This window comes from Aethina tumida, chromosome 4 (assembly GCF_024364675.1).
Source record: "Aethina tumida isolate Nest 87 chromosome 4, icAetTumi1.1, whole genome shotgun sequence".
Classification (NCBI taxonomy): domain Eukaryota; kingdom Metazoa; phylum Arthropoda; class Insecta; order Coleoptera; family Nitidulidae; genus Aethina; species Aethina tumida.
This window is the reverse complement of record NC_065438.1, coordinates 16,893,483-16,906,756: the sequence shown is the minus strand read 5'-3', so window position 1 is coordinate 16,906,756 and position 13,274 is coordinate 16,893,483. Positions and strand designations below refer to the sequence as shown.

The 13,274-nt window shown below is 34.5% G+C and overlaps 3 protein-coding genes across 10 annotated transcripts; all 3 read left to right on the top strand.

Moving 5' to 3' along the window:
• The first annotated feature begins 79 nt into the window (after positions 1–79).
• Positions 80–2,223, top strand: LOC109606125 (uncharacterized). Of its 2 annotated transcripts, XM_049966256.1 has the most exons (6): positions 80–272; positions 322–440; positions 500–561; positions 613–1,512; positions 1,566–1,625; positions 1,680–2,223. In XM_049966256.1, the coding sequence occupies exons 2-6, from the start codon at positions 336–338 to the stop codon at positions 1,726–1,728; spliced, it is 1,176 nt and encodes a 391-aa protein (XP_049822213.1). In that variant the 5' UTR covers positions 80–272; positions 322–335; the 3' UTR covers positions 1,729–2,223. The 2 variants fall into 2 exon arrangements, with proteins under 2 accessions (XP_049822213.1, XP_049822212.1); XM_049966255.1 differs by having other exon boundaries at positions 80–440.
• A 4,521-nt stretch (positions 2,224–6,744) lies between these two features.
• On the top strand, positions 6,745–9,842 carry LOC109600295 (tyrosine-protein phosphatase non-receptor type 23). Of its 7 annotated transcripts, XM_020016423.2 has the most exons (15): positions 6,745–6,873; positions 7,016–7,171; positions 7,790–7,918; positions 7,996–8,082; positions 8,133–8,168; positions 8,225–8,284; positions 8,350–8,433; positions 8,486–8,572; positions 8,622–8,693; positions 8,772–8,825; positions 8,880–8,945; positions 9,013–9,081; positions 9,149–9,247; positions 9,305–9,403; positions 9,443–9,842. In XM_020016423.2, the coding sequence occupies exons 2-15, from the start codon at positions 7,149–7,151 to the stop codon at positions 9,513–9,515; spliced, it is 1,038 nt and encodes a 345-aa protein (XP_019871982.1). In that variant the 5' UTR covers positions 6,745–6,873; positions 7,016–7,148; the 3' UTR covers positions 9,516–9,842. The 7 variants fall into 7 exon arrangements, with proteins under 7 accessions (XP_019871982.1, XP_019871985.1, XP_019871987.1 ...); XM_020016426.2 differs by lacking the exon at positions 6,745–6,873 and having other exon boundaries at positions 6,902–7,171; positions 8,486–8,563; XM_020016428.2 differs by lacking the exon at positions 6,745–6,873 and having other exon boundaries at positions 6,904–7,171; positions 8,154–8,168.
• Positions 9,843–11,197: 1,355 nt separating this feature from the next.
• LOC109600298 (uncharacterized) lies at positions 11,198–12,472 on the top strand. Its single transcript, XM_020016434.2, has 8 exons — positions 11,198–11,347; positions 11,451–11,621; positions 11,675–11,719; positions 11,772–11,831; positions 11,884–11,907; positions 11,980–12,006; positions 12,059–12,148; positions 12,202–12,472. The coding sequence occupies exons 2-8, from the start codon at positions 11,476–11,478 to the stop codon at positions 12,368–12,370; spliced, it is 561 nt and encodes a 186-aa protein (XP_019871993.2). The 5' UTR covers positions 11,198–11,347; positions 11,451–11,475; the 3' UTR covers positions 12,371–12,472.
• Positions 12,473–13,274: the final 802 nt, after the last annotated feature.

Genomic DNA, 13,274 nt, shown 5'->3' with positions numbered 1-13,274 from the left:
CACATATGCAGCTCAACGGCTAACTTCGGAGTACCGCCATAATTGTTTGTTTACAGACACATCGTGCAAATAAGACTCGTAGTTACATGGTTACATTCATTTATTTATTATAATATATATTTGTTTACGTGTGGGATTATCAAATGAGTATTAAAATTCATTACTCACTTTCTAAAAGGCCTTAAAAGTAAGTTTAAAATAGTGCTGAGCGTTGGTGGCCCTCTGGCAGATAATAGCGTAACTTTTTTTTTACGTCTGTGACAGCGGAAGTTGTAAGTCGTAATCTATTAATTTTGAATCTTTCCTTTAATATACATTTAGTTATAGATTTAAGTATGTCCAGCGTAATGCCCACCATGAATCCCGCGTACTTTGCAGTAGAACAAATTGGAGCAATACAAAGAACGTTTATGAAAAGCAATGGCATTTCAAAAGAGAGCGTAAGTATCTTGTTTTATTTACGGATGATTTATAAATTAAACCAAATATGTTCTCCAAGGTGGACAACCGGGTGTTGGTACTTAAAAAGGAACACTACCAGGACCCAGACTCCTACAACATGTAAGTATATCGTTATTCACGATTTAAAATATTAAAAATTGTCGGTTGTAGGCCCTCACTTTCCCATTTGAAGTACTTGTTGCGAGCAATTTGCAGACTGGCCGCCAACCAAGACAAGGACGATTACGTTGAATGCGCCCAGGAGACCAGACGACCTAAAGTACATTTTGACGAAAAGACCAAAAATATATTTTTAACCATGAGGACTTGCCGAAAGATCATGTGCGACTTGATGGAATGCAGCCACAATCAGGCAAACGAACACTTTCTTTTCTCCATTCAGATGATTTTCCTGGCGTGGGAATCCTCTTTCTACTATAACGTCGTTCGTTACACCATGATGCTGCAGGTCGAAAATTGGGCCATGAAAGGAGGATACAGATATTCAGAAATTATTTCCACATGTCTTGAATACGACGAGATCTTGAAAGTAATCGAGGTGTACGGCATAAATTTCATCGGACTGGACAGCCAACTGGATTTATACCTGAAGAATTTTATATGCAAATACTTTGGCATATCCCATGTGGAACTGAAGGCTCACTACGCCAAGGTGGTCGATTACATCGCCACCTCGCATCATTTCACTCCGGTGCTGAACAACACCACGTCGAACAAAAGGATGCCCTACGCCATAAAGCTGACGTCCGCGGGCAGCTCAATGCCGGACCTGGTCAGCGACGTCGTAAGACCGCCCCACAATCAGCACGTACCAAGGGCTCAGCAGATTCCCATGGGCTGGAGTCCCCTACCAACGAGGCTGAATGTGAGCCCTCATATAATGCATCGGCCTCCATTTTTCAGCGGGACTCCCCAACGATTCACTCAGATGCCACCCTTTCCAATCAATTTGCCGCTGAGGGTGGCCACGACAATTTGCGAACAGCCCACGATGCCTTCTGCGATTCCTACGCCGTACCTTCCGAGGAATCGAGAAGAAGAACCACAAGAGTTTCGGTTTTACAATTTCTGTTACGTCCTCTGACTAAATGTTTCGATTCCAGGCAAGTGCAACAAGTTCGTCCGCCTAAAGCTTTAGTTCCAAAAAGTTGTTTACAAATTTTGTAAGCTCGATTCGTTCACTAACATTGTAAATTGGTAATGACCACCTATTTCAGGCAGTTATACCAAAATCTTTGTCCCATGTACTGTCCTTGGAAATTTTAGAATAGTTACTGCACTACTGAAGATGATGCGGATTCTATCCAGTAAGACTGGTTTAATCTTTTATGCTTTATGTATGTGTTGTAGTAGTAGTTTCACATTGTTAATGTACATGTTTTGTTGCACTGAGTTTAATTGAATTGTTTGTTAATGTTATGATCTCTTTGTAGTTAGTAGTGTAAATTTCTTTAGCTTGGTAGTAATAGTTATAAAATTTGATCATAAAGAAGTTGTGATTTAGGAAATTGATCAGTCAGTTAAATGATGTGATTTATGTCTTGTTTTGTTGAAGCTGTGATATAAACAATTTGGGTTGGTTACTTAGAACCTAAACACAATTTTCTTTATAATTCACTTAATTTCTCTTACTTGATTCTTCAACACAAATTGGTCAAATTATTAACAAGTTCTGTGATTTTATAATTTATTTTCACTTTTTTCTCACTTCACCATTGTTAGCAAAGAATCTGTGATATAAATAAACTATTTGGTCAGTTAGTCGAATTATTTCATTTATAGTTTGGATTAACTTATTTTCAATCACATCATTTATTAATTTTTGGTGGTCAGGAAGACCTATAAAGCTGTGATATAAACAATTTGGATAGTTAGCATTTAATTTATAGTTTGAGTTATCTTATAAACAAATAATTTACTAATTTTTAATAGCTGAATGAACAAATTGGTGACCACTTGCACATTTAATTCTTTTACTTGATTCCACAATATAAAAATTATTAACAGTTCTGTCTATTTACAATTTATGCTCACTTCTCCAACCTTACCATTGTTTACAAAGAAGCTGTGATATAAATAATTTTGTCAGTTACTTAAATGATAGTTTAGATAGATAGTTGTTACTAGACTGTTACCTTATAATCACATCATTTATTAATTTTTAATGGTAAAGAAGACCTAAACACAATATTCTGCATCGTTTTTTATCTAGCTGAATGAAAAAATTGATAAAACTTAACAATTCTGTGTATTCATAATTTATGTTCACTTCTTCAACCATTATTGACAAAGAAGCTGTGATATAAACAATTTGATCAGTTAATTAAATAATTTCATTTATAGTTTATGCTACCTTATAATCATATCTTTTAATAATTTTTAATGATCAAGAAGATCTAAACACAATTTTCTTCATGGTTTTTACCTGGGTGAATGAACACCACTTGTTCACAATTTTCTTGATCAAGTTGTTAACTGTGCTCAGTAGTTTTTATTGACTTTCCCTATTTTTAAAGAAATTGTGACACAAACAAATTTGTTCAGTTAGTTAAATGATCTGTTATAGTTTGAATCATCTTTTAATCATCATTCTTTAATGATTGGTCAATGTTTTTTCGTTTAACTGGCTGAACAAACTGGACAAATTAACAATTTCTTATATTGTTTTTAGTAGCTTAATAAAAATTTTGTTTTATAATTGTTTGCATGTTATTTTATATAAGATTCTTAAAATTGAAAAGGTACCATTCATGTATGAAATGAAAAAAAAATAATAGTTTTTTATATTGTTTGTAGTACCTTAATAAAAATTTTATTATATTATTTTTTTCTTTTTATTTTTTATAAGACCCCATAAGGTGTCTATTATTTAACATATATTAAAAAAATACAATTAACTAAATATTAATAAGACATTCAAAATATACGATAAAATATTTTTTAATAGAAAAATGACCGTTAATAATGGGTTCAAAATGGCTGCTCGTGGATCTGCATTGTTAACTGCTTTTATTGCCATCTAGTGAACATAATAGTCATATATACTTTATTGTTTTTGAATTAAAATTTAAGTTTCCCGGCTATAATTTCACCATGGCGGTCTTGGCCTCCATATATCAATTGTTGGCGTTAACTGCTGCCAAAGACGTTGGTCGTATCAGGTGTGGTGAACACCTTCCCAATCTTCCGTGAGTAAGACTAGTAAACCCCACGTTGGAAATGGAAAACAAAGAAAACAACACGTGAGTATAACATTTTTTAAACAATATTAAATAAATAAAAAATTAAAATTATTTGCTTTTATTTAAATCAAAGACGGCCATATTTTGTTAGTTCTGTTCAAGCTTTTGAACACATTATTTTTTTTATTGTTTCAGCCAAAACTCAAGCTGGAACATCCAAACGGAATTCGACGTGAGTTGGCTGAATTCTACAGCCCCTCCATGCAACGGGTGGGGACATCCTCTGCCGTTCTTACATTTCTACCATCATCAACCGCCGACTCTTGGACGACCCATCACCAAGAGGTAAGAAAGTTGTTCACGGTTGTAGGTGAAACTAACAGTTGTTTTGCTTTAGATACTCACAAGACCCGACTCCGGAGGACTTTAGGTATTGTACAGGTGTGAAATAATTTTCGTTTTGCTAATTGGGAGTTTTTTAGTGTTTCAACAACTCCCACGTTTTTGTCGCCATCTGAACTACAAAAGTACGTAGGCGTTTAATGAATACGGTACTCAATATAATGGTTTATAACACCCCTTTCAGTGATCCACGTTGGAATCCACGGACTGCCCGGAGAATTGCGGAGACTTTGAGGGAGGAACAACCTTCCAAGTATGCAATGACTCATTCACTATCATCAGTGTATAACTTATAAGTATTCCTTTTAGTCAAGACCTACAGCGAAAAATTTTATACCCCAACGGGCAACTAGGGGAAGACACTTTGGACGAATACCTGCGTCCCATTGTGTAATAATAAATACAACCCTCATTTACTCTTAGCCAATTTTTTTTAAATTGTTGCAGGTTGGTGAACAAAAATCCGATGGCGAACCATTATTACCGTCCCGGAACGACGAACAAGCTGAATAAGTTTCCACCTGGTGACTCCGGGGTCCCTTCGCAACATTCGGGACATGGATTGACTAACGGAATTTTCTATCCACAATCTTATCAGCCAAGTGTAATTCAAACCGTACCCAACGATATACCGTGCAACTTTACGTAAGTATTAGTCATTGTTTTTGTTTACTTTTAATTTAACGTTAAAAATATTTCAGATTACCTTACGGTATTCCGGCACGTGACAAAGTTGTTGAGTCATCAGTTAATACCATTAATAGTCTGATGGTGTGTGCTTGTAACAGGAAAGATCAAAATCTGTAAGATTAATTAATAAGCAAGATGATTTAGGAAAGACTGACTGTAAAGTTTCATTTTCAGTGTCAATCCGGGACGATTTAGTTGGGCGCCCTAATTGGAGCAAGTTGAGGACCATCAATTTTACTAGTTTTTAGTATTATTTTAGTCTTAAATTAACTTTTGGCTGTTAATTATATTTTATACTAGTTTCTTAATTGTAATAACTATTATACAGTGTTACATGAATTATACTAGCCCAGTTTGAGCAATGAAGGCTAATGTTGAATGTGTCCAGGACATTAGATGTTCTAACACACATTTGGACGAAAGGACAAAAAATATGTGTTTGACCATGAGGACCAAAAGATCATGTGTGATTTGATGGAATGCAGTCAAAATCCGGAAAACGAACACTTCCTTTGATCCATCCAGATGACTTTCCTGGCTTGGGAATCCTCTTTCTACTATAACGTCGTTCGTTACACCATGATGCTGTAGGTCGAAAATTGGGCCATGAAAAGAGGATACAGATATTCAGAAATCATTTCCACATGTCTTGAATACGACGAGATTTTGAAAGTAATTTAGGAGTACGGCATAAATTTCATCGGACTGGACAACGAACTGGATTTATACCTGAAGAATTTTATATGCAAATATTTTGGCATATCCCCTGTGGAACTGAAGGCTCACTACGCCAAGGTGGTCGATTACATCGTCACCTCGCATCATTTCACTCCGGTGCTGAGCAACACCACGTCGAACAAAAGGATGGCCTAAGCAATAAAGCTGTTGTCTGCTGGTGGTCCAATGCCGGACTACGTCGTACGACCATTAGACAATCAGGACGTACCAAGAGCTCAGCAGATTTCTATGGGCTGGAGTCCCCTTCCAACGAGACCCAATGTGAGCCCTCATTTAATGCATCGGCCTCCATTTTTCAGTGTGAATCCGCAACGATTCACTCAGATGCCTCCGTTTCCAATCAATTTACCACTGAAGGTTGCCACGACAAGTTGCGAACAACCTTTCTACGATTCCTACACCGTACTTTCCAAGAGATCCAAAAGAAGAACCACAAGAGTTTCGATTTTACTAAATTTTTCAATTCTGGGTATGTGCAACAAGTTGGTCTACCTAAAGCTTTAATTCTAATTACGTTTTGTAACCCAATTTGTTCAAAACACTGTAATCATCATCATCATCATCAATTTTGCTACATTTTAGTTTAGTTTAGTTTTATATTAATTTAGCATTTTGTTCTACAAGTTTCTTAATTGTAACATTATATAAATTATTATTATATATAACCATATAGTTTTACAGTATTTTTACAATGTTATCTGCAACAGCCAATTTTAGTTAACAATTATATATGAAAACATTTTATTATCTACACATCAAATATTTTTTATAATATTTTACATCTTTTACTTTTTAAATTAATTGTTCCTATTTATTGGCAAAAAATTTGGCCAGTGGCAAATAACATTTAGATAAAATAAATTTAAATTTGTATTTTACTATTTATTAATGTTCTTTGAATTTTTGTAGTTTTTAAATAAAGAAATATTAAAAAAATTATTTTATTAAATCATGAACCTTCCCCCACTAAATCGTCGCCCAAACAAGTACCGTTATTACTTGTCGTACGGTACCAACGTTCATCTTGGCCGGCTTTGATTTGTCCTTCACAGGTACCGCCTGTGAGCCAATCACGAGTTGGGTAAGCTGATGGGTTGGTGACCGACCATCTGGGTAAGACCGGCACGTCATTGGTTCGACCTCGACCATACCCGGACCAACTACCTCATTTTATTGCATATTTATTTTAAACCGGTTCGTGCCTCCACAGAGGGGACGGGAATATAAGCCACCTTTTGTTTATTAAAAATAAAAAGGTATCAAATTGTTTCTGATACGTAAATTAATCTTAACGACAACAACAACTCAAACATTCTTTTGTCACGTCAACAAATTGATAAGCAAATCAATTTTATTGGACGGTACTAGTACTGCAGGTCATAAATTCAATTAACGAATTGTAAGTACAAATAATGTTTTTCCAACCACAAGTAAACACTTCTGGCGTAATTTATTTAATTATTTTTTATGAATTTATTTAAAATTTAAACATCGCGGGCTTATTTATTGTTACCGTCGTCATTTCCGTCTTCTTCCTCAAGGGTTGGTTTTCCGGTGTTCGCTTCATTTGTTGCTAGTAGCTCGTCGGTTGCGGTCGTTCTTCAGCTCCCAACAGAATCCGTCTGCATCCTTCCCGTTTTACTGAAAGTACTGAACTAGTGGGCTCCGTTCGAGATGGACAACAATCCGAATCAAGGGTATGTGAGCATTTTTTGATTATTTATTAATTTTCTGTCATTAATTGCCGTTTAAAATTAGTTAGTTTTTATTTCCACCCCTTCACTCACAGAAAGGTGTTCGTGTTGTTTTTTAGATAAATCAAATCAATGACCTGTGAACTATTTTATTAAAATATGTATTTTCAATGTTTGGTCAGAAAAATTTTGCTTTCTGACCCTAATTTTTAATATAACTTCATTGTAATTTTTTCCATCAGTAATAATCCAAAATGGCCGCTTAATGTAGAATCATTTTTTGAAAATATATTTAATAAAATTGATCTAATTATTTTTTATTATATGCTCAATAGAAAATTATTTTTGAAGTACCCTCGAAAATTGACATTGGCAGAATTGGAAAAAATGTAATTTTGACAAATGAAGAAAGCTTCCTACGACGATACTTTTTTCCATAATGTAAGATACTTATTACTTAAAATTTTGAGTATGAGCAATTTTTAAATTTCAAAATGGAGGCCTTAACTGAATTTCTATCCAAAATGGAGGAGGAACCATTTTGAATAATCTAGAACAGCCATAATTTGGCTTAAATTTCAATTCTTTAGCAATATAATTAACTAGGGTATTTTTTTACAGTCACGGAAACCAGAAAAAAGCTCCCCCAGCAAGCGGCCAGAATGGGGTAAGGAACCACCGTAACGGTGAATTGAGGGAGATCCCAATTTGGCCTAGCTTGGAGATGGCCAGAGTTATGTTGCCGGTTGTGTGAGTATTTCTAATTCATCTTTTGTATCTTAAACACCAACTAACTATAGTTAATTTTAACGATTGACAAATTCCAGAGGCATCGAAGTGCATTTGCCTCCGCAGACCAGTCGTGGCTCCGCTCCGAGGGCCAACGCAAACACCACACCCAGATCTAGACCACGGTTTGTATTAAAAACTTGTTACAAAAATCAATTCCCCATTTTCTAAATAGTACTGCGACGCCATTTTTAAGACCCCAAGAGACTTGGTACGCTCTCAAAATTGACAGAAGTTGATCCGGTTATTTTACTGTTTCCATTTTAGTGAGGAATGTTTGTATCGTGACCTCTTGAATACGGGCTGTCAGCCTCAACAAGTTCCTAGGTACCCAAGTAGAAGAAAATATTAAAATTTACATTAAAATACTAATCTGTAACTCGTTGTTTTAGGCCTCAAGCTGCTCAGCCCCAAGATCATCCTCGTCCCGGGTTCGTACCGCCGAGGACTTCGCCGCAAACCAATTTTTCTGGCTCGTAAGTATTGTGACAAGATACGAATGATGTTTGCTGAGCTACTGCGTTTTAGGTATTCGACCTATGGTATGGGGGATCCCGGCTTCTCAATGTTCTTTTTGCCTCAAGCTCCTCGCTTTGGAGACAACGGGTACTCTATGTAAGTATAGATAAAAACCATTTGATTTATTTACAAAAAACATTTTAAGGCCCCCCTATATTAGCATGGCAAACTTACCTTTTGTATCCCAGCCTCTATTCGGAGAAGCAGTTGGGTATGGGTAAGAGTTGATGTTGATTTATTCCCTTATTGTTTAAGGAAGACACATTTACATGAATAATAAACTCAATAATTCCAGATCCAATCTTCCCACCATGAGGAATCTGGGTGATGATAGATGGGGGCAATACGCGTACGTGTATCTATACTACCTGATGTGTGTCAATCTTATCCAGTTCCATTTTAGATACTTCGACATCACCCCTCCAGATTCTCAGACCCAGAACACGCCCAACGCTCAGTTTTTGAACAGGCAAGCTTTTATTAATTAATTTATTATTCCTTTGGATTAGGATTCGTTCAATTGTCGGTTGTTTTAGGGTTCCGTTTCCGTTTCCGATGCCCTTCCCCAGATTCATGCCGGAGTTTCCAATGGGTAGGGAGGCAAGGTAATATTTATAGCAAAACAATTTCGTTATTTATATTGTATTATTAAAAATTGCCCATTAACAACAGACCACGAGCTGCTGCTGGTGCTGCAGCCGCTGCCGCCGCTGCTGCTGGGCCAATATACGGGTTTCCACAGAACCTCACCGTGCACGAACTTAATCACAGGTGGGATTGCATTGCTAATTCCTGTTCGTTTACAATTTTGTAACCTGTTTGTTTCAGAACTCAAAACAGACAGAATCCGGCACCGGTGCAAAATCAACAGCAACAAATGCCTCCTGTGGATGAGTATTTTTTTGAGGTTGATCTCTCAGAGGAAGGGTAGGATTTGTATTTTGATCTAGTTTTCACTATTAACAGGATGCTAATTTTTAGAGACGAGGAGGAGGAGGAAGATACTGAAGATGCACACGTTACCCCACGACGTGCTTGATTTGTGACCATAATCCAGGATCTATTGAGTTAATGATATCATTTAGTATAAGTTAGTGATGATAGTTCGTTCCAATTTGCATCAGTGTTAATGTCCTCATTTTCACTTTGCATCTTGTATTACAAATAATTTCATAAACTACAGGTTACCTAGATGTACGATTTTAGATATTTTTGGTTGACATTTAATTGAAGTAGAATTTTACTTCATTTATGTTGATTGTTGAAAATATTTTAGAAAGTACATTACACATATCTGTACATAGATATATATTTAATGTAGTTAGAAATATATCCTGGATTTTACAAATAAAAGTTTATTTCAGTATTTCATTTTTTACTTTTCCAAATTTTAACCCAATTTTTGATTAGGTTTCAGGGGGGTCAGTGGTTTCAGGCAACGCCTATTAATTGAACCACCGCCTTTTCAAACTAATTTAATTCTAATTGAAGGCATATTTAAGAAACTGCTATATTTCATTTTTTACTTCTCCAACTTTAACCTAACTTTTAGTTAGGTTTCAGGGAAGTCAGTGGTTTCAGACAACGCCTATTAATTGAATCGCCGCCTTTTCAAACTAATTTAATTCTAATTGAAGGCATATTTAAGAAACTGCTATATTTCCCTTTTTACTTCTCCAACTTTAACCTTACTTTTGGTTAGGTTTCAGGGAGGTCAGTGGTTTCAGGCAACGCCTATGAATTGAACCACTGCCTTTTCAAACTAATTTAATTCTAACAGGAGACATATTTAAGAAACTGCTATATTTCATTTATTTCCTCAAGTTCAACCTAATTTTTGATTAGATTTCAGGGGTGTCAGTGGTTTCAGGCAACGCCTATTAATTTAATCACTGTCTTTTCAAACTAATTTAATTCTAGCTGAAGACATATTTAAGAAACTACTATATTTCCCTTTTTATTTCTCCAACTTTAACCTAACTTTTGGTTAGGTTTCAGGGGGGTCAGTGGTTTCAGGCAACGCCTATTAATTGAACTACTCCCTTTTCAAACTAATTTAATTCTAACTGGAGACATATTTAAGAAACTACTATATTTAATTTTTTATTTCCTCAAGTTCAATCTAATTTTTGATTAGATTTCAGGGGTGTCAGTGATTTCAGGCAACGCCTATTAATTTAATCACTGTCTTTTCAAACTAATTTAATTCTAGCTGAAGACATATTTAAAAAACTACTATATTTCCCTTTTTATTTCTCCAACTTTAACCTAACTTTTGGTTAGGTTTCAGGGGGGTCAGTGGTTTCATGCAACGCCTATTAATTGAACCACTGCCATTTCAAACTAATTTAATTCTAACTGGAGACATATTTAAGAAACTACTATATTTTATTTTTTACTTCTTCAACTTTAACCTAACTTTTGGTTAGGTTTTAAGGGGTTCAGTGGTTTCAGGTAACGCCTATTAATTGAATCACTGCCTTTTCAAAATAATTTAATTCTAACTGAAGACATATTTAAGAAACTACTATATTTCATTTTTTACTTTTCCAACTTTAACCTAATTTTTTATTAGGTTTCAGGAGGGTCAGTGGTTTTAGGCAATGCCTATTGATTAATTGAATTATTGAATTGAATTGACATATTTAAGAAACTACTGCGTAAAATACAAAGAATAGTTTCGTTGTTAGGCTTTTTGTATAAGTAAAATGACCGTTTCTCATTTGTTTTAAAGTTGGCGCCATTTTTAATTTTATTGTCATGTGCAGTAGTCACAAATTGGTCATTTTACGATAAGCACAGAATAATAAGTATATCATTTACCTACCTGATTACCAGATAACATATTTTTAACAAGAAAAACCACTTCGAGTAAGTACAAATTTTGCGACCTTATCATAGTTTTAACTGAAAAGGGAAATTGACGATAATTGTCATACTTTTCATTCGTAACATTTTACGAATTAATTCGTAGCATTTCAAACGCTGACCTGAAAGAAATGTACAATTTCGTCGAAAATCTCATGGACAGCAACCCCCAAGAAGGCGTCTTTTGCCCCATTTGGACCCGTTTGGAAGCCAATTGTGATTTTTACGAGAACTACAACAGCCAACGAGATGCCTCTGCCCCGTCTTTCAGCAGGAGGTACCGGTTGATATTTTCGAATCGTTTTTATTGGTTTGTTTGTTGTGTTGTAGGAGTGAAATTCCAATTTCAGTCCCACCACCCACTAGGATTTTGTGGTTGGTATTATTATAATGATTAGGTCTGTGATTATAAGGATATTGGTTTCAGTGGAATATGCTTCAGATCAATGGAGCAAAGATTGCCTTGCGACTCCAGGGGTCCTTACGGGTAAATAACAATCACCTCAACGTTTCCATTAATTATTTGAGTTTGCTTGCAGGATAATGAAGCCGAAAAATGTGTGGTAAATATGCCTCGTGCAACTTAATAAATAAATTCATGTTTTTTCACATTAATTAATTATATGTTGTTTCAGTGACAATTGTTTGTATGGCACGAGGAGGTACATTAAAACAAGTATCAATTAATAAACAATTAATGATTGATTTTTTTAGCTATTATGAGAATAACATGAATTGGGGGGAAGAGTTTGTCAATTTTAATGGATCCACAAGACCATCCATGGGTGCTGCCAATATGGAGTTGTAAATATTTATTACCTATTTAATATAAAATATTAATTTTAATTAATTTTCAGTTATCATGACCCACAGCATAATTTACACGGTGGAACATCAAAGAAATATGATGATAAAATAAAAAATGAATTTGTTGATGGAATTCAAAAACTGAGAATTAGTGAAACAACACCAACCTTTGATTATGGGTCAGATTTGATATATATCGATGGAATTCCATTGGATTAAGGCTTTTACATAAACATATTTTATATTTTTATGATTTAATATACTTATAGGTTTTAACTATTGTTAAGAATCTAGTTTTAAATATTATATATTCACTTAAAATTTGTTTTATTTAACATTAATAATTTTCACAAACAGCTTTCTGGGGGTTGGATTTGCCACTAGAATTTTTATTAAATAAATTTAATAAGTTGTTTTTATTAAAATAATTATTATCTAAAGTTAGTTATATTGTTATATGTGGGGAGTGCCTTTAGTTGAACTGTAGGATTCTAATATGGGATTATCCCAAAATTACATCCATTCAGTTATAATAGGGCGGTAGCCAACGGGGGAGTTAAATTATTATTTATTACCTATTATTACTATGGTTAAAGGGGCATCAGAATTTCTGCGGGGAACGTGACCCTCATAATCTGCATTAAGTGCATCAGGAATAAATTCAAAATGTCTGCTAAATTAAACCATTAATTATATAAAAGAGTTTACAATAAATAAAACAATTTCTAAAAATAAAAATTTGGTCACTACTTTAACACAGGGATGAAGCTTGTCCCCCTTAAAAATTACAATAAAGAATTTTTTTTATAATTAAACAATTTATTTAAGGTCATATACAGGGTGACTCATCTAACTTATCTAGTTTATGGAAAACGGAAAAAAGTATTGGTTTGAAATTTTTAAATAAATTATTACTTTTACAATTTATTTTGAACTAAATTTCATTTCCGGTTTCGCCGGAAGTGACTTTAATTTCATTTATTTTTAATGGAACACCCCGTATATTTTTAGATTTTTAAATTCTACATGTAATTGCAAATAAAATGACTATACAATGTTCTATACCTAAACCAAATAGTTTTTGAGTTTTTTTTTCTAAAAATTTTGTCAGATTGATGGATTA